Source organism: Petaurus breviceps, unplaced genomic scaffold, assembly GCF_028583685.1.
Source record: "Petaurus breviceps papuanus isolate PSGF00001 unplaced genomic scaffold, PetGlider_PUasm1.0 91023, whole genome shotgun sequence".
NCBI classification, from domain to species: domain Eukaryota; kingdom Metazoa; phylum Chordata; class Mammalia; order Diprotodontia; family Petauridae; genus Petaurus; species Petaurus breviceps.
The window spans coordinates 4,120,245-4,147,082 of record NW_027187398.1 but is presented as its reverse complement, the minus strand read 5'-3'; the positions used below and the strand labels follow the sequence as shown (position 1 = coordinate 4,147,082).

Genomic DNA, 26,838 nt, shown 5'->3' with positions numbered 1-26,838 from the left:
TTGTACTATGCGTATTAATAAATATTCTTTATTTTTAAATTTTGCACATTGCGCTTTAACATATTACATCCAAACATTTTTTGCAAGTGGATGTCTACTTTGTAAAACCTTATATTCAGCTCATCATTTCTGTACAGAATTATAAGTACAACATTACTTTTTGCCACTAAGTTGCTTTTGTAAGTCTCACAGTAAGAGAAACATGTAATGAAAAGAGATGGCTTAAATTATAAGGCAGGCTTGCACAGCTACTCAACTAAACATACAAGCCTGAAGAAAGAACAAATTAATGAAGTTACCTCCACCAATGTCCCCGAAAACAAAAAAGAGAAAAGAATCACATTGATTTAAGATAAAATTCTGCCAAAAGTCACTAAATTAAGAGTTTTTGAAAGAGAAGGCGCAGTAGTCATCTTGAGTGTTTCAATGAAAGACAGAGCTATTTTATTTATTTTAGTTTGCTCCGGCCGTTGTCAACCAGCCACTACAAATGGGCCTCTTGTGATCATTTAAGCGGCAGTATTTATTAAATTTCTCCTTCAGATGTTGTCGGTACTGTTCTCTATTGCTGTAGAAAGACTGATTGTTTGCCATAAATGACTGTATTTCATCTTGTGAGATAAAGATTTCCTCATCTGAAGTGCATTCAGACTCATCCTGCAAAGGAAAATAACTGTTAAACTAGGACTTGTAAAACAGAGAATTGGAAAGACAATATAGAATATATTGACAAAGGGGGAAAAGAAAAAAATTCAGGCCTTAAGTTTCAGTTCAGTTAATGTCCAAGAGTTTCAAATACAAACTCTTTTAAATATAAAAAAAAATTAACAGCTATGAAAATATATCATTGCTTTAGAAGATGATGATAAATAATAGCAATACCAACAACAACAATGGAAACCTGGAGTGCGGACTAGAAGACAGGTCTGAAAGCCAGAAAGCCCTGGGTTCCAGTCTCACACATACAAATTATGTATCCCTGGCCAAGTCACAATCTGTCTTAGTGCCCCAGGCAATTCCCTAAGATAAATGGCAGAAAAGGAGTTGACCTGCATTGGTAGAGTGAATTTTTTTTTCTCTCTGAACTCCCTGGCTGGTTTAAGAATAATAAAAATAAGTCTAACAAAGTGGTCTGAAATTCTAGGCTTGCTTGACAAGATGGGTTCAAATCCCTTATCTCTTTACTTGAAAAGATCAACTAACTGAAGAGGATTCCAAATATTGTCAACTACAGAATAACCACATAAATAATTTCTAATAGGGGCAGCTAAGTGGCTCAGTGGATAGATAGTGTGCTGAATCTAGAGTCAGGAAGTCCCACCTTCCTGAGTTCAAATCTGACCTCAGACACTTACTAGCTGTGTGACCTTGGGCAAGTCCCTTAACCCTGTTAACCCTGCTGGCCTCAATTTCTTTGTCTGTAAAATGAACTGGAGAAAGAAATGGCAAACCACTCCAAGAAAACCCCAAAATGGGGTCATAAAGAGTGCAAAACTACTAAACAACAACAAATCTCTAATAGAATATTTGTGTGCCAATTTCTTGAAAAACAAAATTCAGTCTTCTCTTCAGTATTATATTATAAACCCATTAAGAATTCCATTATAAGGTCTGACTTCTCAGCACCACACAGAGGATCCTAATCATTGTTAACAACTTCACACTCTTCATCTCATGGGCTGGGTCATCTGAGATCAAGTGCAACTCACCTGTGGTCCAGGGCTCTACCATGTTACTTCATGGCATAAAACAGAGACAACAGAGGACTGCCACATCCTACTTAGGTTGAACAGCACATTCCTCACTTGTTTGGAAGAATAGCTGCCATAAACTTACAAGGAAACAGCCAGCAGTAATCAAGGATGATTCTGAACAGCACTTGCTATGAACAGAAGCTAACTTTTTGCCAGGGTTCAAAGTAGGGATATATAATAACAACAAGGGTTTATTCTTAAATTTCAACAACTGTTCCAACCTACCTCAGGGACATGGGACTGGGAGGACAATCCAGCTCCTAACTTAGACACTGAGCTTTTGAGAAGCAAATAAGGGGTGTTCTACAGTAGCCTGTGCCCTCTCTAAAGTCAAAACCCCCAGAGCACAGATTCCCTTTACCCAGCCTTCTCCCCAAGTGTGCAGACTTTACACCGCCACATGGCAGGACACTTACAAGGAGTTCAACTAAGCTCTTGGCACCTTTTCCAGAGTCCGGACCAAGTGACGCTTCTGCAGGCTCTGCAAACTGTGGTGCATTTTTCCTATGTTCAAACCAAGGCAGTGGCTGCCCACCCTTTTCAGAGCTGCAGCAATTTTCAGCATGCGAATCTTTGGTCTTGTCACGGTGAAACACTGTGTGCACGCTATTTCCTAAGGTCTCTCGATTACTGGGATCTGTAATACAGCTTCCAAGCTTTTGGATCTGAAATCACAGTAAATAATTATTAAGCAAATTAATTACAATTCAAAACAGAAGACTCCTTGACAAATCTGTGGAAAGTTACCCTTACTTAAGTACTTAAGTAAAAATAAATGAGTGCAGCACTTTGAAATGGGATCCAACACTTAGGTGAGCACCAAAAAGAGACAAAGAGGGCTGATGTAACAAAAGAGCACAAAGAAAATACAAGTCACAGCAGCTCCTTAAATACTTTAGAAAATCACAAAATAAATACACTGATCCTTAGGTTTTTTTGGTTGTTTTTGCTTTATGATTCCAAGTTATTCATCACGTTATCACTTTAGATGCTGTGAATTGTACAAAATAATAAAACCGCAAAATGGGATGTTTGCTATAGACAAGCTATGACACCTACATGTTCATCACACTTCAACATTTTGCTTTTCTTTTTCTTCTTTTTGTTTTTTCCTTTTGTATTATTCTCTTCAGAATTAGCCCAACACTCCACACAGCTATCGCCATCTTCCTCTTTGTCATCACAGTGATGAACACAGGAATCATCACCTGAAAGAGGGAGTACTATCTCAGTTGTGCTCTTAAAGAAAAGCAGCTACTGTAATAGAAATAAACAGTAAGTTCATCCTGAACCTACCATGTTCATCATGGTTACATATGCCTTCAGTGCAGGCTACATCTGAGCCCTCCCGAGAACCTGTCTCACTCCCTTCCATGCTAGATGAGTATCCACAATCACTACCATTACAGTGCGGAGATAAACCTGAGAATAAATCAGAGGTTATGACAGTATAATTTTTACTTGTATTTCACATAATTTTCTCAGAACTAAGAAAAAAGATCTATGACTATTTTCTCCTATCTAAAGATAAATGAGGACAAACTTAAAGGATACATGCTTAATAGCTCACCTTTTTTTATTTTAGGAGATCCCAAAAGATTGCCACTACTTGGACAGGTACATGAAGTGTTTTCATTGGTAACAATTACTTCTACGCAGCTATTACCTTCTTCTGTACTGCCACAGGCTTTGCAGCTGTTTTCCACAAAGCCTGTTTCCTTAAAGGATCAAGGCACAAATGATTATAAAAGTCACTTAAATGATTTCCTTAACCTTTGTAATACAAAAGGATGTGGGGGGGATGGAAATAACTTAATAATACTATAGAACACTAAACTAATACAAGCCCTCAAATGTACAATTATGACTAAACATTTACAAAAAGGTATATATTCTAGAACTTCACAGATTCAAGACCTAATCATTTCAAGTAGGCTAAACATACAAATTTGTACTTTATTCCATCACTAAATACTACTACCTGATTTTATCCTTAAAGTTACAGAATTCAAGTTTACAAAACAAAAAGATGTTATGTTTCTTGTTTTAACTCAACTCTACTACTGCCTATTTTGGTATTTGGCAGCAAACTGATGCAAAATTCAAATCCCAAAGAAAAGTAAAAAATAATATTTAACTAGGAATATTCAAAAACCAGACTAGTCTTACAGGAAATTGCTTCTCTAAAGAATTTTTGGTATAGACTACTCATGAGTTGATTCAAAATTACCTTTTCTTGGCTTATTTCCTTTTCATCTGCTGTTTGCAAGGGGGCAGGAATGTCACATACACATTTATTTTTCCTCCTATTCTTCCTTTTTTGGCGCTTCTTTTCTTGCTTGAGTTCTCGTACTCTTTCTTCTTCTGAGAATTCTTCACAGAGTTGTTCTAATCGGCTAATACCCTGTACTTTTTCCACAGCCATCTATTTAGAAAAATAAAAGATTATGCCATTGGATAATTTTTTTACTCTAATTTGACAGTTTAAGATGTTATCAGATAAAAACTAATAATGCATTTAAAAGATTAGCTTCCTTTATGTCCTCTTTATCATTTTTCATTCCATCTGATACAATACGTCTTTATAACCTGACTAATGTATAATGTGAAAGTATTTACAGATCCTATATTTGACTATATGCCGCCATGATGGGGAGGGGAGGGAGGGGAACAAAATGTGAAACTCAAGGAATGGTGGAATTGATTCCTGTAAACTAAAAGGAAACAAATTAATTTTAAAAAGATTCCCCATAAGACCAATCTTCAAATATAGTGGGGAAAAAATGGTGTAATCTGACAATATACTTCCCCTCCTACATACAATCTTACTCCAACCAACAATATTTTAACATTTCAGTGTTTTAAGACACCAAGTAAATATACTTCCTTTTTTTTCTTTTTGGAGGGCAATTGGAGTTAAGTGACTTGCCCAAGGTCACACGGCTAGTTTTTGTGTTAAGTGTCTGAGGCCGGATTTGAACTCAGGTCCTCCTGACTCCAGGGCCAGTGCTCTATTCACTGCACCACCTAGCCGCCCTCCCTTATAAGTATACTTCTTAAAACCCAGATGGTTTTAAAGGTAGCCAAATTCTGTTAAAAGCTCTAGTTCCTAAAGATATAAAAGGGAAAGAGAGAAACAGGAAACAAATGAGAAAACTAAGACATTTTTACAAAACAAAACACAAATTGAGCTGGAAAAGGATACAGCAAAACCACTCCAGTATCTTTGCCAAGAAAAACCCTAATGGGGTCATAAAGAGTTGGATACAACTGAAAAGACTCAATAATAACAACAACAAAAGATCAAGCCCTAAAGCATATCACAATGGGATACTTAATAACTAAATTAATTTCTCTCAAAGTATAATTGAAAACTTTTGACTTTGGAACAGCTTTTCATCTTAATAATACTGAAACAAGAAATCAGTTAAGCTGGGGTCTATAAGTTTCCAAATTAGTGGCTATGCTCAGATAAGACTAAAAAGATGTTATAAATTATTTAAAAGGAGGCAGGGAGAGGTAGAAGGGAGAGACTTTGAGTATAATAGGGGAAGAAAACCCACCAAAAGGAGCTATGACAATTTATGATAAAACAATGGAGAAAGGGAAATATCCTTAATCGAAAGTGAGTAAAATGTACTTAAGGTTTTTTTTATATATGGAGTAAAAAAATAGCAGGTATATCAGAAAAGAGAAAAATTAGGTCTCCCCATCCCCAAAAGGCCAAACACTCCTATGATACCTATCACCCACATATGCTGAGAGGAAAATTAAATGGTTTCCCAGTTTAAGATTCAGTCCACTATTTTGATCAAGCATTCTCAGGTACGGAAACAGCCTCCATACCTCAAAACTCTTGCGTAAAGCATCAACACCAAGATAGAAAAGCATCTGCCATGTCTGCTCTTCAGCCCGTAGTTTTTGCCAGATTCGATGCAGTCGTTCATAAAGATGAATACCCAGGCAGGTCAAAACTTCTTCTTGGGCTATGTCTATTGTCTTAGCATGCCTTTCCCTCCGCCTATAAAGCATTAAAATCAGGCAGTGACTTTCCAACAAATCTACCATATTAATGCTTTCTGTGTCATCAAGTTCATATTTTAACATAACCTGAACACTAATATGTAGTAAGAAAGCTAGTTATCTACAAATATACACAGATGTGTATATCTATGCATATGTAAACATACATGCATGTCTGTGATATCAAGGACACAGAAACACACATGTGAGATTTAAATCTTACTACAGCTAAAAAGGATGGTAATTCAGGAACTGGCACTTGAAGATTATAGCAACACAAATTCTACATAGCAATTAGAACTTTGGAATTACCCAGTCAAATACAACTCATTCAGTAAGTTTTTTTGTTTAGGACAAAAAACCTGGAACTTTTCAAAGAAATAGAACATTAAGGATGCAGGAAGATAGGGATAAGAACTAAATTATTCAGCTATATCTCTTATAGAAGAGAAGTGATCCTAAAATGAGAAACTAGTTCACCCACACACAAAACGATGAAGGGATTAAAAATGTGCTCAATTAAACCAAGTGACCATCTTTATTTTTTTTTCTAATTTTGTTTTCAAGATACCTAGCCAAAGATCACATTTAGTTTGGAAGTTTTGTTTTCCTTTCTTAAATTTAAAGTAGCATGCACAGTTCATGAATTGCTTACCTTTAAAACAGAGCAATTCTATCCAAAGTGCTGACACCCTGCTGCCAAGCCCATAATCTTGAGCAACATTAGCAAAAGTGGTTTTTCCATAAAACTATTGGAGGCCCATTCACAGCAATTACCCAGACTAAAGCTTTACAATTCCACATGAATGGAAAAGTCACTTTTAGATCATTTCAACTGAAAAAATTACATTCATATAACAAAAAATATCCATCTCCTTTTGATCCAACTTGGAGCATGGAACTGAACCAATAGTCACAAACCATTTTCTTCCTATTTTTAGTCATAGAATAAAGAAATGTATATTTCTGTATCAACAGACAAACCAAGAGAACATGTATTATGAAGGCTGACTTCAAAACATAGGCTTTATATCTAAGCATATGTAATGAGGCAAAGGTGCAGAAGAGATTTATTTACAAGGCTTAGAAACAAACTTTCGGTAATAAAATAAAGAAGCAAAGCGCTAGATAGCCCATTCTAGCAAATTACATACTCATACCCTCCTGCGAACTCTGGCTCAGCTCGACCCAACAGATGTGCAATGAAATCTGTTTCACAGCATACATGTATGTGTCGTTCATGTGGACAGCACCGCAAGCCTTCATATAGTGCAGCACAATAACCCTTCTCTTTGCTGCAATCAAGCTCACCAATAAGAATATTGTATGCTCGAAGTACTTTATTTTTGCAGTCAGTACAAAACCTAGTAAAAATTTAAAAAGGCAAGCAGTCAAAATAAGAATTGGCTATGATGTAGACTCAAAAGAATGTTAGTACTGGAAGGGATCTTAAGAGATCATTTAGTCCAATTCCCTTATTTTGCAAATGAGAAAACTGAGGCCCAGAAAAGGCAACTTGCCCAAAGAAACAGAGCTAGTGATAAGAGTAGGGACTAGAACCCAGGTCTCCTGAATTCTGCCCAGTACAGGGTCCTACTTACTACTTCACTCTGCCTCATTTAGTAGATTAGCATAATGATGAAGACATTTTTCTCAATCTACATCATTAAGCAAGCCTCGAGGAATATGCTGAATGAACAGATGAATTTGTTTCCATTAAAATACACATTTTAATGTTATCAAACAGTTTAATATTTTCTATAAAGTTTTAAATTCTATTTTACACAAACAATTTATGAAAAGTGTCGTTGCTTGCAGTCAGGAAGACCTGAGTTAGAATCCTGCCTCAGTTACTAGCTGTATGACCCTGGGCAAGTCACTTAACCTCTCTCAGCCTCAGTTTCCTTATCTGTAAAATAGGGATAATAGCACCTACCTCACAGGGTGGCTGTGAGGATTAAACATATGTAAAGCGCTTTGCAAACCTTAAAGCGCTATATAAATGCTAGTATTATTATTATTAAATAGGAGAAAAAAGATTAAATTCCTTATGTCTTAATATTCTTTAAGCTGAAAATCTTGTCATAATGTGGAGTACTAACATCTGGCTGAGGACTGTCAATCTAAAATGAGTTAGAGTGTGTGTGTCTGTGTGTGTGTGTGTATGTATGTAATTGAAAGAAATTGGTGTTACTGGTGTTATTCCCTCTACTAAGGCCCCCTCTTCCACAACTTCCTTACCAACTAGGGGTAAGCATTCTCTTTTTTCCACCCCAGCCCCCAACTCCACTTCTGGTGCTGGAGTGGGATGTTATTCTACTCTCCTATGTCCCATTCACCATCCCTTTATCAGGAACAAAACTGCCCTTCCCTAACCATACCTTTCCTATGTATTATTTCCCCATTTAGAATATAAGCTCTTTGAGGGCAGGGACTGTCTTTGCTTTTTTATTTGTATCCCCAACATTTAACAAGAACACAGTTCTTAGCACATGCTAAGTGCTTAATAAATACTTTTTCATTCATTGATTCAAAGTATACTTTTTCAAGTTCAGGCATTTTAGTAGACCTGGTAAAAAGACTGACACAGGCAAAGCCAACACTGTTACCCCTAAATTCTTCAGCCTTAAAAAAAAAAAATCAGAAAAAAAAAGCAATGACAGTGAAGCATTTTTTTATTTTTTTTCAGAAGGCTAGATACCAGACTATTAGAAGTACAATTTTTGTTTCTTAAAATTTTGCTATACAGAGGAAGGATTAAGGTATGTGTTTAATAGCAGTACTGTAAGCATAGAAGCAAACAGCACTCTGCATATGAGTAATAGTAATGCTTAAGAGTTTGCTAATTCACTTAACGAAGGCAATTTCACAGTTTAACTAATAATCTAATGATACAATAACATAGAACTTAGTCCACGAATACAGAGTGTCCCAAAAGTCTATTTTAAGCTATTAAAGCTTAAGGCTGCACTAAGACTTTTGGGACACTGTATTACAATGAAATATTTACTGCTTTGTGCTCAGGAAAGCTCACATAAAAGCAGATGATGATAAAAAAAAAAAAGAAGGGGAACTATCTGGATACTCATAAAATATTTATTATGATTTTCTAAAAAGAGGCTGACAAATGACACCTTAAAATTCAAACCATTATCTCAATAAGATTTAGAAAAACAGGAAAAAAATAAGGACTTGAAATGTTTCAAATCAAGAATTTGATAGGCAACAGTTAGTCAAACACTCACTACTGAGCTTATCTTGGGAAAAGTCTCTTCCAGGAGTGAATTATGCAATTTGCAACTTATCCATAATAACTTGCTTGTCTTCTTCCCTATCTTTGCTGCACTTTAGAAACTCTGGTAAAAGCTGGGCAGAAGACAAATCAATTGCTAAAATAAAGTTCTGATTAATTTGAGCTATTATTCTCCTCCCTTTCCCCAGTATATAATTCAGAAAGTTAGTTATGACAAATAATTTAGTTTACATTTGAAACAGATGTTAAAATTCAAGGCATTTTAGGAAACAAGCAGTGATTTCTTTTATGATATAGCTCTTCAGCAATATTACACTCAAAAGGCAGAAGGCTGGGTTTAGAAGAAAATTTCTTATTGGCAAGTAAGGTAGGAGAACCATCGGAATAAGAAACTGACAGAGAATTCTTACAGTCAGTCAACATAATCTTCCTCAATTCCAATACCTGCCAAAAAATACTGCTTAAAAAGCAAGAATTCTTGACTTGAGTTGTCCTTTTTTCTCTATTAAAATTGAGGATATGCACCCCTCATGTAAATATAAAACATGATATAAACAGTGTGGTATTAACTACAGATATACAATATTCCAAACCATGAGTTCAAAGAAAATAAGTACTTGATCAAGGAGGGACAGTGTTTATCTTAGCAAAATTCATCAACATATTAATTACCTTAGTCTAAGAGAAACTAGAAGATACTAAAGAAACTAAAGGTAGAGCATATGACTGAAGGGAACTATTTAACTATTCCTATCTGTATTACCCCTCCTTCTCAAATCACAAACTCACTGAAGAGAAATCTATCTGCTGAATAGAGTAAACCACAAAGATATTATATTTTACAACCTAGTACTATAACTGAGGCAGTTATAGTAAAAATTTAACCTGAAAATTTAGAGGGCCAGCTCTAAAATCAGCTTTTTCTTTTAGAAACACAGGACTAAAAGGTGGCTCTCTTTGTAATACCAATTACTCCCAATTGTCTGCTCTAAGTTTTCCTAGAAGTAGTTTACAAATTGTTTACTGATTTTACAAAGCAGTTAAAACCACATACTCAATACAAATGGACTTAAAAGAAAAACTAAGATGAACAAAAAATTCCTGAATTCAAGTAATTCTAAATCGTATTTTACTATCAATGAGAAAGTCTTAAAAAAAATCCTGTCCCAGAGGAATAAAGGTGAGAAATACTATACAATAACTAATTAATAGTTTGTACCTACAGGGTCTGCCCTTAGTAAGCACTTAATAAATGTTTTAAGTGAATTATAAGGCAAGAGGTAGGGGGGAAGTTTCAAGACTCTATAAAACTTCATTTTTAGTAGCATTTAAAGACAAAGAAGTCCCTGCTATTGAGGGCTTTGTTTTCTTTTCCACAAGGAATAAATGAATGAATAAACCATTTATTAAGTGCTTACTATGTACAAACCACTAGGCTAACTGCTGGGGATACAAATAGACAAGTAAGATAGTCCTTGCTCTCATGGAGCTCACATTCTAATACGGGAGACAACACATATGGAAGGTTTCAGCTGTACATCAGATGCTAAGGTTTCATGTTCCTTAGGGTGTATCAGCAAAGCAGATCTTAATGTCTCTTCTTTAATGTCATTTCCAGCCATAATATCTTATAGGTTTCTGTTGATGAACCATTTGACAGTGCCAAGGACTCTGGTGACAAGAACTTTCTTTTTGGGGTCTTCAAAAGATGTGGCGGTAGCACCTGCAGGGGCAGTTGCCTAGTGCATCTCCACAAGGGTTGCTTCCCAGGATGATGACTGTGGACATTGGTTTGGATACACTGCTATTCCAAAGACTCTTGGGTTCAGGGTCCTGGGCTGTCCCCATCAGGGTCTGAGGGGAGACAGTGTCAAGGTGGCAGTTTAATTTGCCTGGCACATGCTGCCTCTTGTTTCTCCCCCAGGATGCCTTGCTGCTTCAGTTAGGCTGGCTTGCCTGCCTGTGTGTAGCAACTGATTAGAAGCTGGTAGAGAACGACTGGCCCCCCTGCTTTTCCATAGGAGCTGCCTCCCTGGATGATGGCTATGAGGGCTGGAATGGAAGCAGGACCAGTGGTCTGGGGGTGCTGCCACTCCCAGTGCTGTTGGTAGCAGTTGGTCTGCAGTTGTTGGTCGTGCGTGATGAGGAAGGTGGGCCCCTTTTCCACAATGATTTCTCTCCTCGATGGTGGTTGTAGAGGCTGGGCTGAAAGCAGGTCTGGTGGCTGGGGGACACTGCTATTGCCAAGGCCAGCCTTCTACAAACTTAATCCCATCACCTTCCCATCTCCTCCAATAGAGTGCCCCACAACCATTCCTATTCCAGCTCAAATGTTTAATCTCAACCTTTCTCCTACTGTCTACACACATGTCCAGGTCTGTCCTAAACTGGAGGAGGAAGAGAACCAACCACTCCCTGGACCCTACTCTTCAAGTGACTAGCCTTTATCTCTCTTCCCTTTCACAGCCAATGTGCTTTGCCTTCTCCTACCTTGCAGACTAGAGAGTTCATCACTCAATTGACACTGCTTTCTCCAAGAAAAGACAAACCCTAGCTTCTTCAAAATCCTTATCATTCTTGGCCTCTAAGTAGCATTTAACATTATTAACCACCCTTATCCTCCCAGATGCACATTATCTTCTTATTCATGACACTCTTTTGATTCTTCTCCTTTCTGCTTCTCAGTGTCCTTTACTGCATCATTCTTTCTCTCTCTATACACTTCCAGTGACCTTGTCAGTTCCCAAGGGCATATTTATTATCTCTATTAAAGATGACTATGTTTCTAGCCCTATTTCCCTTCTGTGCTCTAGTCCTATATCACCAAATGCCCATTAGACATTTCAAACTAACATGTCCAAAAAAAATTCTTTTTTTTTTTTGGAGGGCAATTGGGGTTAAGTGACTTGCCCAAGGTCACACGGCTAGTTTGTGTGTGTGTGTGTGTGTGTGTGTGTGTGTGTGTGTGTGTGTGTGTGTGTGTGTGTGTTAAGTGTCTGAGGCCGGATTCGAACCCAGGTCCTCCTGACTCCAGGTCTGGGCTCTGTTCACTGCGCCACTTAGCCGCCCTCATCTTTTTCTTAAATCCACTATCATCTAAACTTCCTATTTCTGTCAAAGGTAGCACCACCTTCCCTGGGCATCATCCTTAACTCCTCATTCTCTCTCTTTCCACATATCTAATCAGTTCCTAAATCTTGTCACTTCTACCTCACTATCTTTCACTTCCATCCCCTTATCTCTACTCACAGAATCAACCCCCTAGTTCAGACTCTAACCTCTTACCTAAACTATGGAAGCCTTACTGAATTCTTGCCTTAAGTCTCTCCCCTCTTTGTTCCATCCTCCATGCTAATGCCAAATTGACAGTCCTAAAGAAGAGGTCTGACATACCACTTAATTGATCTAATAAATTCCAGTGGTTCCTTATTACCTCTAGAAACGACCACTGTGTTTGGCAAAGAAAGCATTTTACAACCTGGCTCCAACAAAAGATATTGCTTCCCTTCATGCATTCTGGTCCAGTCAAACTGAATTTTTTGTTTCTCCCATCTCTATGCCTTTACACAGGCTGAATACACCTGGAATTCATTCCTCTCTCTATACCTCCAACTTCCTAGAATTCCTTGCTTCCTTCAAGTCTCAGTTCAGATATTACATTCTATATAATACTCTTTCTGATTTGATCTCCCAGCCACTAGTAACTCTAAAAAATTACCTTGCATTTGTTTTGTATATACATTATGTACATGTGGTTTCCTCCTCTGAGGGTAAGCTCCTCGAGGGCAAGGAGTGTTTCATTTTTATTTTTGTATCCTCAATGCCTGGCACAATGCTTTGGACATAGTATGGAGCTTAATAAACATCACTGAGTGATAAGGCTCTCCCCCAGTGTGGCTAGGGAAGGGATGGGGGAAACAGGACCCCAGATTACATTTGGGGAGAGGGGAAAATACTGCTATATCTAGCCTTCTGCTATCTGCAACACCTGGAGAGTGCTGCCTACTTATGAATCATTGCAGCTGGCTTTGCAACTTATGATCTCAGTGGGCACTCATCTGAGAGGTTAAATGACTTGCCCAGGGCCACATAGCCAGTATGTTTCAGAAGCAGAACTTACACCCCAGGTCTTCCTGGCTATGAGGCTAGCTCTTTAGCCACTATGCCATACTGTTATATGAAGGGTTGTAGCTGTTAACTTATATCTAATCATTTTGAAAATCGTGCTGGAAAATGTTTCATGAGAACAAATGAGGGATAGGCACAGTAGACATTTAATAACATTACTACAGTGTATCTTAAGACTTACCTGTGTTTTCGCAGATAGGTTTCTAATGTTTCTAAAAGACAACTAGAATCAATTAAAACTACTTCATCCCTGCATTCCTGGGACATTAGTTCCCACACATCCATCCAACAACCTCTGCAGAAAGAAAAATGAATACTAATATAAATGATGACTACATAAGGACAATAGCACATTTAAAAACAGGGTGAAGGATTGCTTTATTTTACCTGGCTGTTCCCTGGAAAGGTCCATAATGGAAAATGATCCTACACTTGCTGTCCTTCCTGTGGTCTTCACTACTTTTCTTATCTGTACTTAGCTTCTCTGAACTGACACTGTTACTGCTCCCTTCACTGTAGTATAGTAGTAGTATTAAAAGACAAATATAAAATTAAAGCCTCACAAATTTTTAGCTATAAAGTATAAAATAAGCTAAATCTATTTTGAACTACAACCTAAGATATATAGGTCAAACCCTATTACAATGAACTATGACACTCTTCAAATTTGTTAGGAGTAATGAAATATTATTGTTAACAAGTGCTTAAAATAAGTAGGTCACTAGCTAAGGGTTCTTATAAGCCTTTAAGTTATAATAAGAGTTTTTTTGTAATGGAATTTGACCTCACTTCAGTGCTTTAAGATAACTAATGCATTTCAAGTATTCAATGATACTGAGATAATCTAAAATAAAATTAAGATTATATCTTTCTACAAAAGAATTGAGATTAAGTATGAAAAGGTTAACACTAAGATAAGCAGTGGGTGGTTAATAAGAATAATCATCAAGCCCAAAGGGCTTGCAACATTATCATTTTATGCACTATGCTTTTTTTACTTAAATGATTATACATCAAAATATTAACTGAAAAGTCTCGTAACATTTTTTTCTAAATCACACTTTTAAAATTAGTTCAACAGTCATGTGTTACCTAAAAAGAAACTTATAAGTAGCTACGAATCAGATTAAATATCACTAGACTGTAGCAGGCTATAATGGTCTTTATCTTCAAAAACTTCACATACAGATTTTATTTATGATCTGCCTTAAGCTATGTGAGAAGATATTTAGGTAGATCTAAAACATACTTAGGTCGCTCTATTTAGTAATCAAATAGGTTTGGGTGGCACCTAAAAAGCATGAACAACTAAAAACATGGCTAGAATATCTTTTTTTTTTATTATTTTATAAGCAATCGGGGTTAAGTAACTTGCTCAAGGTTCCACGGCCAGTTATTTCTGGGTGTGGTGCTGAGTATCTGAGCCCGGATTTGATCCAGGTCATCCCAACACTGGAGCCGGCGCTCTTACTTGCTGAGCCACCTGGCCGCCCCTGCTAGAATATCTTGAAGGCCTGACTTCTAAACTCAAACTATAAACCAGATTGCAATACAATTTTGGTTAACAGCTCCCTCATGCACAATCTTGTTTATCATCTAAGTAGAAAACTGCACCAGACCAGCACATAGAGTTTACCTCAGAAGATAAGAAAAATTAACAAAAACAACAGGCATATAAAGTGAGTAGTGCATTTATTTCATCCTTTCTTACAGTATAAGAGAATGTGCTCAAGGTCAAATCAAGAAAGAATTAAAGCTGATCATTAACTCTAATTCAGTTTAAAGTGCTGATACCCTTAATTGACAAATACAGTGGTACTAATCATACTCCTTTTCCTGACATAACTTGGTTCTTAAAAGATGAAAGAAAAAGTCAGACTTTAATTTATATTCCATCCTAGATAAACAGGGACCACTTCCCAGTAACTACCTGGGTTACTTTATCCAATCGTGGAAGGATACTAGGAAATAGGTAGAAGAACCATACATTAGTCCTACATCCCTAGAACTTCTGAAAATGACTCAATGGTGATTTAATCATCAAGAAGGGACAGCCTTAGATATTTTTAACCACATAGAATGGTTTCCATATAAAAGATAGGTCATTAGAACAATTAAAGGAAACAACCATTTATACTTAAAGCTATTGCCAGGATCCAAATGGGTCAAAGAAATACATTCTTATTCTTACTGGTTAAATAAAATTAATAACAAAATTATATTAGGGATCAATTCCCTTCTAAAAACTTAAAAGTTCTAATGCAAAAATATACTTTATGATCAAATGTATTCAAAATATCAAGACAAAAGGTCTTAGAAGAGTCATACTCTGACTGACATTTGTGGAAAACATATTGTGTGAAGAAAATTCATGTTTTTCTTGGCCAATGACCATTGAGTTTACCTAATACTTATAATTCTAACAACAATAAATAGAATCTTTTTTGTTTCGATCAAACTTACCCCAAAGGTTTTGGTTTGTGTGTATCTAAGGAGTGCAACTGACATCTTTTGTTCTTCTTACTTTTTGGAATTGCATCTATCATGTCATTTAGTTTGGACCTATATAAAAGCAAACATGTCAAGGATTATTCAGATACCGAAGATTATACCATTCCACAATGAATCCATGAATCACCCAATATAAAGTTAAACTATTAGATGAGTTTTTATTAATGAAAATTTCTCTTCTGAAGTTTAATCATTTTAGTCTTTGCCATGACAATGATGATGATGATTATCTAGCAATTATAGAACTCTTTACACACACTATCTCATTTAATTCTCACAACAATCCTATACATAGGTAAACATGATTATCCACATTTTACAAATAAGAAAATTGAGGCCCAGAGACATTAAATGAATTGTCCAGGGTCACAAAGCCAGTAAGTATCAAGAGGAAGGACCTGATCCCAGGTCTTCTAGGCTCTGAGGCTGGCTCCCTATCTACTATTGTATACTGAGAGTTCTTAACAATATTTTGTTTTCTGTCACAGACCCCTCTGGCAATCTGGTGACACCTATGAGCAAATGTTTCAAGTGTACAAAATAAAATGCAAAGGATTATAAAGAACACCTATGATACCAAAATGCAGTTCTCAAAATATTAAAAAAAAAAAAGTTCATGGGCCCCAGGCTAAAAACTCCTGCACTGCATCAAAACATGAGTTAAGAACATACACATACTACTTTAAATATATACAGGTTTGTTTCTTCTCTAACACTGAAAAGCATTACCATCTTATACAGTCACCTGGCAAGCCTAAAGACATCTTCCCAAAACTAGTAAAAAAAAAAAAACCTTTACTATACTAAGCATTATTTTGACTATTATACCATTTCAAAATCAGCATCCACATACATGCCCCACTGGTGATGACAAGCTTTTTGGGCAAATATGTGAAAGATTTCATCCACTCTCTGAAAGCAGTTGTCAAAAATCACAATTTAAGCAAGCCATTTGTCTTTGTTTGACTTACCCATGCACATAAAATAATGTATAAAGCTTCTTTGCATCAGTCATACAGCTTCGAGTAACAGAAAGGACTCCCTTGGGCCCTACAGTAAGAGGCTCAAGGGCAGGATTTCCCGACTCTACAAGCTGGGAAAAGAGGCGCTCCACACTGCGACGACAACCAACACATGGGACAAGCTGAGAAAGTGCACTCAAGACTTCACGCGATGTCACCATCATGGCAATATTGAGATCTTGCTGCTTAAGCATGCTATGTCGCTGAGAGCAAAAGGGAAAACAAAAATGAAAACAAGCCCTTCAAAAATGTTACTAACAGGTAAAAAGAATAACTATATGCTGATAATGTATCTCTCACTGCCCAAGAATAAAGACATTTTTAAAAAATAAGATTTAACTGCCATTTTTAAGATAAAAATTCAAATTAATTACAAGTTTAGTATATTTTAGTATTTCTTCAATAGATGGTGCTGATGGGAATAAATCCGATATAATTAGTAGTCTCCAAAATGAAGGTGGTCCTATGGCATGACCCCAAGGGGTATGTGAGCAATCAACTGCAGAGTGGAAAGATGTATCACGCATGTCCTACCCTCCCTGAGATAGTCAATCATGGGGCTCATCTTCAAAACAACTTATCTATCCTTTACCCATTATTCTCCCACAAAATTCTTATCCCCCTTCTGAAAGTGTGAATTCTCAACTTTCCCTTTTTAAGCCAGGTAATGGCCCCTCAGGACATATAACTTAATTCCCCATACCACAGCAACTGTACCCAGGTACCACTGGAAAATCACCACCTTGCATCCCCTCAGTAGACCCACTAGGAAAAAAAAATTTACTAGTGGGGTAGATCAAATGTTTGGAGACTACTGCTATAAATCAATGTAGAAACTAATACTTGTTCTCCTAAGTGTTATTTCTTGTAAATTGTTATTTATATTATTATTAATACCCCCAGTTTAAAAAGGCCCAAAAAACAGTTATGAGAGGGAATGGAGAATAGGAAGAGTAAGAAAGTCAACTGCTAAGAAATGCTCATTCACACTTGCGTTCAAGTTTTCATTCACAGTTTTCTGGAATTTTGTGAATCAAGATCGGTAGTACAAGCTAACAATCTGCCTTTTGTAAGGTCAATTCAATACACAGTGTTATTCTGTTCCCATCTATGTCAGTTTTAAAACGAAATGATCAGAAAATCAACTATAAAAATTTATTTAGTTTCTCACATCATAAGGTTGATACCAAAAAAAACACTTCATCACATATTGTGACTGCCCCCTCCTCCAAAAGACAATCACAAAGACAACAAAGTAGATTTGGAAATGTCAAATCTTAAGTACAAAATTTCTTTTGCATAATAGTATCACCCATGACCATTCACAGTAACAGTCAAAGAAAGGCCATAAATTTAAAACCACAAAGTTAATGCAATTTACACAGTCATATCAAGTTAATTAACTTGTCAAGTAAAAAAATTACATTTAACAAAAACCTAACAAAATAATATTAAAGACTTTACCTGAATGAACTGCTTTAGTTGTGCACCGTTATTCTGATGCCCATCAAGATTTAGCACATTATCAGGAAATTCCATCACCATCTTAAAATAAAAAAAATTTTAAAAAGCATTCAAGCCAAAATTCTTTCCCCATCCTTGCAACATACAAATCAGTGTTTAATAATTCATAAGCTGAATGGTAATATTTAAGGATTGATTTGCATGAATGCAACACCAACATCAGGTTAAAGCTCCTCAGCCAAGTCCTGATTCCTCAGAAAGGTAGAGTAGTAACTTTGAGTTCTCTCAGGCCATACTAACAAAAATACAAGCTCCAGAAGACCCTATACCATATGCTGAAAAAAAGATGTGAGTGTCTCAGATACTCAGTGATTGACTATATATCTTGTCTAAGAACCAGACTAGTTAAGTGCAGGGAAGCTCATCATCAGGACTAACTGCTAACTGAAAAATCAACAGCTATGGATGAAAAATTCAAATATTAAGTCACAGAGGAATTACAATCTAGACTGATAAAAGGAATACCCATAGTAACAAAAATGAGAAGTCCCTATGACTCCTTAGGAGAAGGGATCATGTTTTATCTAAGCTGTTTTCTTCAAACATCTGGAACAGAACACAAATTTTGTGAAAAGCTATGATAGTCATATCAACACAGATATGTTCCAACAACATATCCATCAGAAATTTCATTAAAAACATGGTAGTGTTTTTTTTTTTTTAAGACTTAAGTGGAAGTAAAAAGATGCAGACCAGGACTTTAAATTAGTAAGAATTATAGTACGAATAGGGCACCATCACATGCTAAATGGATCAAATAAGGGTGGAAAGAAAAACCGTTAACAACAACTTTTGTTAGAGAAGTCTGCTACATACATAGGCTATGCCAGGGCAGGGGAGAGAACAAGTTCTGGGGAGAAGCTGAAGGCCAAGTGACCCCTGACAGTACCCAGAAAAATAAGGAGCTTTCTGGGGGGATCAAAGATATAGACTTGGAAGGAACCTCAGGAGTCACTGTTTAGCTCCCTCGTTTTGTTTTGTTGTTGTTGTTTTTTTTTTTACAGATAAGCCTGAAGGCAAAAGAGGTTAAGTACTTCAACCAAGGACACAAGGCTAGTAAGTAGCAGAACAGGATTCAAACCCAGTTTGACTCCCAATTCAATGCTGTTTCCACTACACCATGCTTGCTTTCTTCATGATTTCTGGGGGGGGCTCCTAACCCCTCTGATTTTTCCATTTGTCCCTGATTAATATTACTTTCATTAAAAAAAAAAAATTAATTTAAAAAAGAACATTCATTCCACAACTAATTACTTGGCTTAAAATGTAAATGCTGTATTGAGGTAACCCAGTGAACGTCTACTAACAACTATAAGTGAGTGATATGAATATGAGGAAGGCAGCTCTAGGTACTGAAGGTGAAATATGGAGGGAACAAATTCACTACAACCTGTTAACTCTGTTTTACCTTCACCTGGGTAGCTTCCAAGAAAAAAAAAATCAAACTTTTGTCATTTACCATAAATGTAAGCTATTTTACTTAATTTGTGATTTCTTTTTAAATTTTGTGTAAAGGGATCCATTCCCAAAGAATTCAGTTAAGCAAGATGTCAATTGCTCTATTTATATATAGTACTGTCCTTCAGTACTCTAACATAATATTAAGGCAACCAGTATCTATGTTTCTGTACCTAACAGAGTTTCTATATGTAAAGCATAGGACACTGATTTTAAAAGCAAAATTATTATGTTTCGGGAGCGGCCAGGTAGCACAGCAAGTAAGAGCACCGGCTCCAGTGTTGGGACGACCTGGAGATCGAATCCCGGGCTCGGACACTCAGCACCACACCCAGAAATAACTGGCTGTGTAACCTTGAGCAAGTTACTTAACCCTGATTGCTTAAAAAAAAAAAAATAATTATGTTTCAATAAAAACATCAAGTCCACCACATGCATTAGCATTCTCCTTCCCAGTCTCCTTAACTTTTTAAAAGACCAGTCCTCTCTCCTTAAATATATTTGATTTTATATGGTCAAATCTAAAACCCTCAGAGACTGATTATCCAATTTAATGATTAACCTTTTTTGTTTGTTTCTAGTTCTCCCCCAGGTAGTCTGTTTAGGCTTTTTAGTAGGATGTAAAGTAGAAGAATAAAGGTAAACTCAGGTTATTTATCTTAAATTGACTAATGCAATTTTAAATGTTTTAGTGAGGGAAAAGACAGTTAATCCAAAAACCTTACTTTATCCAGGGATTTTCAATTATAATGCTCCAGTTTCTTTTATCATGAGAACTGGCTGAACTCAACCTGAGGTTCTGCTTCAATCGAGCCATTTAATAATAATCTAGTTACCAAATGATCTTAATTGATAAGAAAAACACATGATTACATACTAGAGTCATTGCAGTTTTAAGGCTTGGTTTTCTACATAAAAATAAATTTATCTAGCAAGTAAGCAATTAAACATTAGGACAAACCTTTGGGAGTTATGTGATTCAATAAAAGCAACATGCCATTTCATACCTAACTATTTAAGAGGACTACTTAAAATTTGTATCTTTCACCTGCTTAACTGAGAGATATTACCAGACTGTGTTGTAATTGGACATTATGCTTTATGTCTAATTTCACAAAATTTATCAGTAGAGATCATTACTTATACTGTTTTTAGTAAATCAATAAGCATTTAAGAGCCCAAAATGTCAATCTAGGAAGACTTGGAGGGTTTTGTTTTGTTTTTTTAAGATATAAACTTGAAGACCCAGTGTGTGATATCCTAAGTTCTAACTATGTTCATGGAACTTTGATTTTTTTTTCCTTTTAACAATGTTTTACAGTCTTATGAAAGCAGAACAAAAGAAAACGCTTAACATATCACAGACTTTGATGCTCATCAGAACATTTATTCACAAGAAGCTTTTATTAAGCACCTAATATGAGCCAAGCACTGCACTTAGTAAATCCTGAGGATATAAAGGTGGGGAGGATGAGTCCTTGCTCATAAAGAGCTCACAGTCTAATGGAGAAGACAAAACATGGAAACAACTATGTACAAACAAGATATATGCAGTATAAAAACTGGAGATAACGTTGGAGGTTATTTTATACCCTTGCTTCATGAACCTTTACATTTAGTTATAGAATCAAGTTATTATGTCACCAATATATCCTGTGTTGTGTCCAGTCTGGACTTTGCCGGTCTTGCAAGGTCAGTCTAAGCAATGGATAATTTCTCTTGCAGTGATTTTTATGCTATTTTTGTTAAAATACCCAACATTCAAGAGCTAAAAAATTATTTCCAAAACAGTACCTTTTGCTTTGGCAGCACTTTGTCAAAGTTCTACATAAGGTACTATGTAATGTTAACTACTTAAATGTGAAAAGATGGCTTTCTATTCTTTAAAATCACTTCTTTTGGGGATGGCCGTGTAGCACAGAGAGTAAGAGCACCGGCTCCAGTGTCAGGATGACCTGGAGACCGAATCCCGGGCTCAGACACTTAAGCACCTACCCAGAAACACCTGGCTGTGTAACCTTGAGCAAGTTACTTAACCCCAATTGCTTAAAAAAACAAATAAATAAATAAATAAAATAAAATCACTTCTTTGGTGACCTCAACAGTATGGTCAGATATGCTGCATATGGACTCACCTAAAGACAGAGCGATGCTCTCCTGCATAGGGTTGCCATGAGAATCTAATCGGGTATTTGTAAAGCACTGTGCTAAGTGCCTGATGTTCAGTACATGGGTGGGGAACGTGGGGCCTGGAAGTTGTAGCCTGAAAATTTGTCCTGTAAAACTTGGATTCAGTTAAAAGGCCACACTCAGGACCTAGAAGGCCTCAAGGCTGAAGGTTCCCCACCTCTGGCTTAGTAGGTGCTTAATGTTTATTCCCTTCCCTTGTTCTTAAGATTATTCCCCTGCTGGGCTGCCAGTGAGAGTTATTTATACAAATCATTTTCATTTAAGTTCCTCTAAAAGGAACCCCGAACCTTGCCAATCCAATATCCCTCTACTTCTCCTGCCCCCTCTCCCAGGGTACCCCCATTAGAGTTTGAGCTCCCTGACAATAGTATCTGTCTTACTTTTTCTTTGTTTCCCCAACACCTGGCACACAGTAAGTTGTTAATAAATGCTTTTTCATTCACTCTGAATTTCTTTCACCTTTTATTTGCAACATAATCCCTTCTGCAAAAGACATTCCAATGCTATTAAATCAAGATTCCAAAGAGAAAACATGAAACTACATACCTTTTGATAGCACACTAAATCCACACCTCCAAACAGAAGTAAACATTTATCATATACAAAGTCTCAAGTGTCTTTCTGGAATATTTAAATACTCAAACTCTTCAAAGGTTTCACTAAAATGCAAACCTGTGTTCCTGGCATTTTCTAAATTTGTAATTCTAACAGAATTAAAAGCAGTCTGTTAATGCAGACATACCTATGCTTTCCTAAGTAGTCTATAATATTAATCTTAAGGATTCTTTCTCATGTAAGTTAAGATGCCTAAATATTATAGTATTGGATTGAAACATTCAAACCATCTTCCTTAATTTGGCACACTCTTAATACTATAGTACAAGGACCTCCTACTGCTGAATGTTACAATGATATTCAGCATTAGGAGGTCTTGTACTACATTAGTTTTTCTTTTCTTTTAAAAGGCTTCAAGTGTTGAGACTACAGAGTCTAGATAGATTTTAATCTAACTTCTAACAAAGTCCATATTTTAAAGAGCTATGAATATTCCACATTGAAAGGAGTCAGTTTTTGCTTGTTTCACTCTACAAGCACTAAATGTGAGTTAAAACTATATTACTCTTCAACCCAAGTGCAAATGTGGTTCCTTTCTGTTTCTATCCCCAGTCTCATGTTGATATTCACTGGATAGATTTCAATCTGGCTACTAACAAAAATCTTTTTTTTAATTGATTATAAATATTTCACATTGGTAGGGAAAAGTTTCTAAAATTCTACATCCTCCCCCCCCCCCCCCAATTCACTGTTATTGCTTCCTGAATCAAAAGCATGTTAGGAGAATCCACTAAGCACATAAATACCAAAAAGCAATCAATACTGATGATGACCACTAAAAATGCACCAATGCTTTTCCAGAGAACATACTTTACTCAGGACTTTATCAATGAATAAAGGGAACCAAAACTCAAACTAAATTAACTTCATAAAACACCATTACTAAGACCATTTTCCACAAAAGCCTACGACCTCTCCTCCCTTGAAGAGGTAAATGTTCTGTTCCTCTCTAACCTCCCACAAGGGCCCCCCTTAACAAGGCAACAGGTGATGGATACTATTCCTCTTAACCAATTAGGGAGAGAGGAAAGGCTCTGCAAGAAGCTAATTTCTTCCATTATGGTATATCTGAGGGAAAAATTTTTCACTAAAAACATTTTGTGATTAAAATGCTAAACTCCTAAAGAAGTTCATTCTCCTAAGTGACTAAAGTTCACATTTTTTAAAGGTACATTTTTCCAATGTAAAATGCTTTTCTTTAAAGGAAAAGTTGCTTAAATTAAGCCCAACTACTTGCAGCTGCTCTCCTTTTCCTAATGCTGAATTCAAGAAGATAAAACCTAAAAGCAGGGAAAAGCTAATTTTAAGTTCCTTAAAAGAAGCATAAAATGTAGAGGAAAAAAGGTCTTTTTTAAAAAGCAAAATTTTAAATTATTGCTGACAGATACTTAACAGGAACCCTCAAATACTATCTTTAAATGTTGAGATATTAGACTATCATTGCTCATTAGGAGCTAAAGTTAAAAGGCAGAACTGGAAGACTGAATGTTTTAAATCCATTAAGTATTCAAATTTTTGCAATTTGCTTCATACAATCTTCCTGACATCTAATGTCCTTGTCCTCCTCTTTATTCTCTAACAGAATTTTTTTCACTTCAAGATCCTAGGGGAAAGGATATTTTGGGATAAACAAAAAAAAAAGAGCAAACTCAATGTTTTCATGAGTGCTAATTGCATAAGCATTTATCCTAATGAATGAATGGACCATTTAAAATATCAAGGATGCTATATTAATTTAATTTAAAATGAAGTTTCCCTAAATTTTTCACATAGAAGGTAGGAAAGGGTACTCCAAAAATGGATTTATTTTCTGATAACTCTTTGTCCTTAATTCTTAAGACAACAGAAAGTACTCCACTGTTTTCCCATGGAAAAGCAACCAGACTAATTATAATTATAGCTTTTGCATTGAATATTTCAACAAATTACCCAGTTAATTCAGTCACACTTCAATTTTAAACAGAAGTATTGCACCTCCATCCAGTCTCGACACTGGCCAACAAGAGTGTCATCTCCAACAATGACTTGCATTTTAACAGCTATTGTAAATTTCAGGTGACATTTTCACAACTACATATAAAATCAATTGACAGACAATTTAGGTTTAAAACACATAAACCTTTGTTTTGAAAACAAGTTTATTTTCATCCAAATCTAGTTCTAAACTCAATAAACTTAAGTACTTCAGGATACCAAAAACATTTCAAAAAAGAGAACAGATCAGAGATCAGAGATCTTTAAAAATAGTGACAAGCAACTGCACTCTTATTTCCTGTAAAAATTCAATTGCAAGTTTTGCCATTTCCTCCAAAAGGAAACACCTCTTTTCCTTATAGTACAGTAAAAACAGTCAGATAATACTTAGGATTATTAACTCCTGAAAGGAATTGCAAACCCAGAACTGTAAACCACCCAATCACACAGGAAGTTGCTTTTCTAGGGCTTTTTGGGTACAAGATTATACCTCAAAAAAAAGGTTCTAAATAAACGATAATTGGAAATTTCAATACAATGCTTTTGTTTTTTGATTGGTTTTGTTTTGTTTTTTTTTTTAACTGCCAGGGACATCTATTTGAGCAGTCTTTCGAGATAAATCATTCTTAGATTTCTTAAATGGGTTAGACTATTCTGAGAATTATAGACACCCCCCCTCCGCCTCCGCCACCCCCACCCAGAAAGAAGTTAAGACCAGACAGAGCTAAATAAAAATAATGCTGGTTAAACTGTTATTGAATGGCTAGGCTAGGTATGGCCGATAAACTTCAGTTCTTAAGCTATCCTGCCGGTACAGTGCTACATATAATGAAATACAAACATGCAGGTAGCAGCAGCCCAGCTGTGACAGTTGCGGATAATCATTAAATCTCCTCTGGGGTTGATGGTTTCAAAAAGAGATAGGCCCTAAAATGCCCACGGCTCTGGCGTTATTCTTAGGAGGCGTCTGCTCTAAACTGGGGCAAATTTCCCGGAATGAGACAAGCCCAAGAGAGGTGAAAATGTGGGAAAGCCTAGTGAGGGGGCGAGGAGGAGCTTGCTGGGGCCGGGGCGGCCCTGTCCAACCAAGGGGCTGGAAGTGAGTGTCGGGCCTGCGGAGAGGGAAGGCCTCGCCTAGGAGTTGCAACACCCTCGTCTTTCTCCAGTGCGCAGTTCTGGGCCTGGGGGAGGGGGAGAGAGGGGAACAGCTGCCAAGCCGGCGGAGGGAAAGAAGAGGGGAAGAGAGGCCAGGCCGGCCCAGCCCGGGCCCGGCCCGGCCCGCTCACCGTGAGGGTGTCGTCTATGTAGAGGGGAATCTGCCTCCTCTCGAAGGGGAACTCCTCCTCCCCGTCTCTGCACACTGCCACCAGGCGCGCCATCGTCTCCGATGTGGCTGCTGCCGCTGTCGCCGCCGTCACGACCGCTTCCCAGCTGCTGCTGCTGCTGCTGCTGCCGCCGCCGCTGCTACCGCTACCGCCGCCGCTCCTGCTGCTACTGCCGCCTCCTCCCTGCTCCTGCCTGCAACAGCCAAACCCCGCGAGCGTAAAGCGAGGCCGCCGCGGCGCCGCACATTCGCCACGGGGGGAGTGAGAGGGGAGGCCGCGCACGGACTCAGCGTTTTCCATCGCCTGATTCAACACGCTCAGAGCCAATCAGCGTCAAGAAACGCCCGAACTCGCCCTCCCCTCACCTCCCTCCGCCCCCCGCCTCTTCTCCGCCCACGCCTTCGACCCCGGCCTCCTGTCAGGAACACCAGGCGGCGGAAGAGACTCGCCAGAGAGGGGGGCTTCCCTAGCCAGTCAGAGCAGCCGCAGTCCCGGGCCCCGCCCGTCCCAGAGTTCAGAGGCCAACCCCTCCTCCCTTGGCCCGGTTGTCAGGCTTCCCCAGCCCAGGCTCGGCCCCGCTCCAGCACCCGCTCTGCCCTCCCGCCTTCCGCCACCGCGTGCGGACCCCCCCCTCCCTCCTTTCCCTGCCCTCCCCTTCCGCGCGCGCCCCCGCAAACCAGGCGCGCTCCCGCTGTCGGTCCCCATTCCCAGGCGCGGCCCCGGCTCGCCGTTGCCCAGCGCGGCCCCGCCCCAGGGAGGGGTCGGGTCCCGCCCCAAACCTCAGGGGGCGCTGGGGACGGAGTCCTTCCCATCCCCCCTCCCAAAGCCTCAGGCAGGGCTGGGGCTGGAGGCGCCCGGAACTCTTCACCCCCGCTCCCCTACTCAGCTCAGGCCCTAGCTATCCCTGCCTAACACTCCATCCTTCCCCATTACCGGCTAACGAGGCCCAGGGCGGGGCCGGGCTGGGCTGGGCGGGAGCGCGGCTCTGAGGGCCGTTTCCTCACCCGGGTCTGTCAGCCGCTCGCGCCGCGTGGGGAGGGAGGAGGGGAAGGGGGAGGGAG

General features: G+C 38.0%; 1 protein-coding gene across 4 annotated transcripts; it reads right to left on the bottom strand.

Moving 5' to 3' along the window:
- GGNBP2 (gametogenetin binding protein 2) lies at positions 1-26,838 on the bottom strand. 4 transcript variants are annotated; one of them, XM_069078136.1, is made up of 14 exons: positions 26,711-26,838; positions 25,739-25,970; positions 18,156-18,236; positions 16,641-16,894; positions 15,622-15,720; positions 13,340-13,453; positions 6,932-7,141; positions 5,601-5,775; positions 3,985-4,179; positions 3,325-3,472; positions 3,051-3,176; positions 2,814-2,962; positions 2,171-2,419; positions 1-657 (listed from the first exon to the last, which is right to left on the bottom strand). In XM_069078136.1, the coding sequence occupies exons 2-14, from the start codon at positions 25,829-25,831 to the stop codon at positions 454-456; spliced, it is 2,097 nt and encodes a 698-aa protein (XP_068934237.1). In that variant the 5' UTR covers positions 25,832-25,970; positions 26,711-26,838; the 3' UTR covers positions 1-453. The 4 variants fall into 4 exon arrangements, with proteins under 4 accessions (XP_068934237.1, XP_068934235.1, XP_068934234.1 ...); XM_069078134.1 differs by lacking the exon at positions 26,711-26,838 and having other exon boundaries at positions 6,938-7,141; positions 25,739-26,066; XM_069078133.1 differs by lacking the exon at positions 26,711-26,838 and having other exon boundaries at positions 25,739-26,065.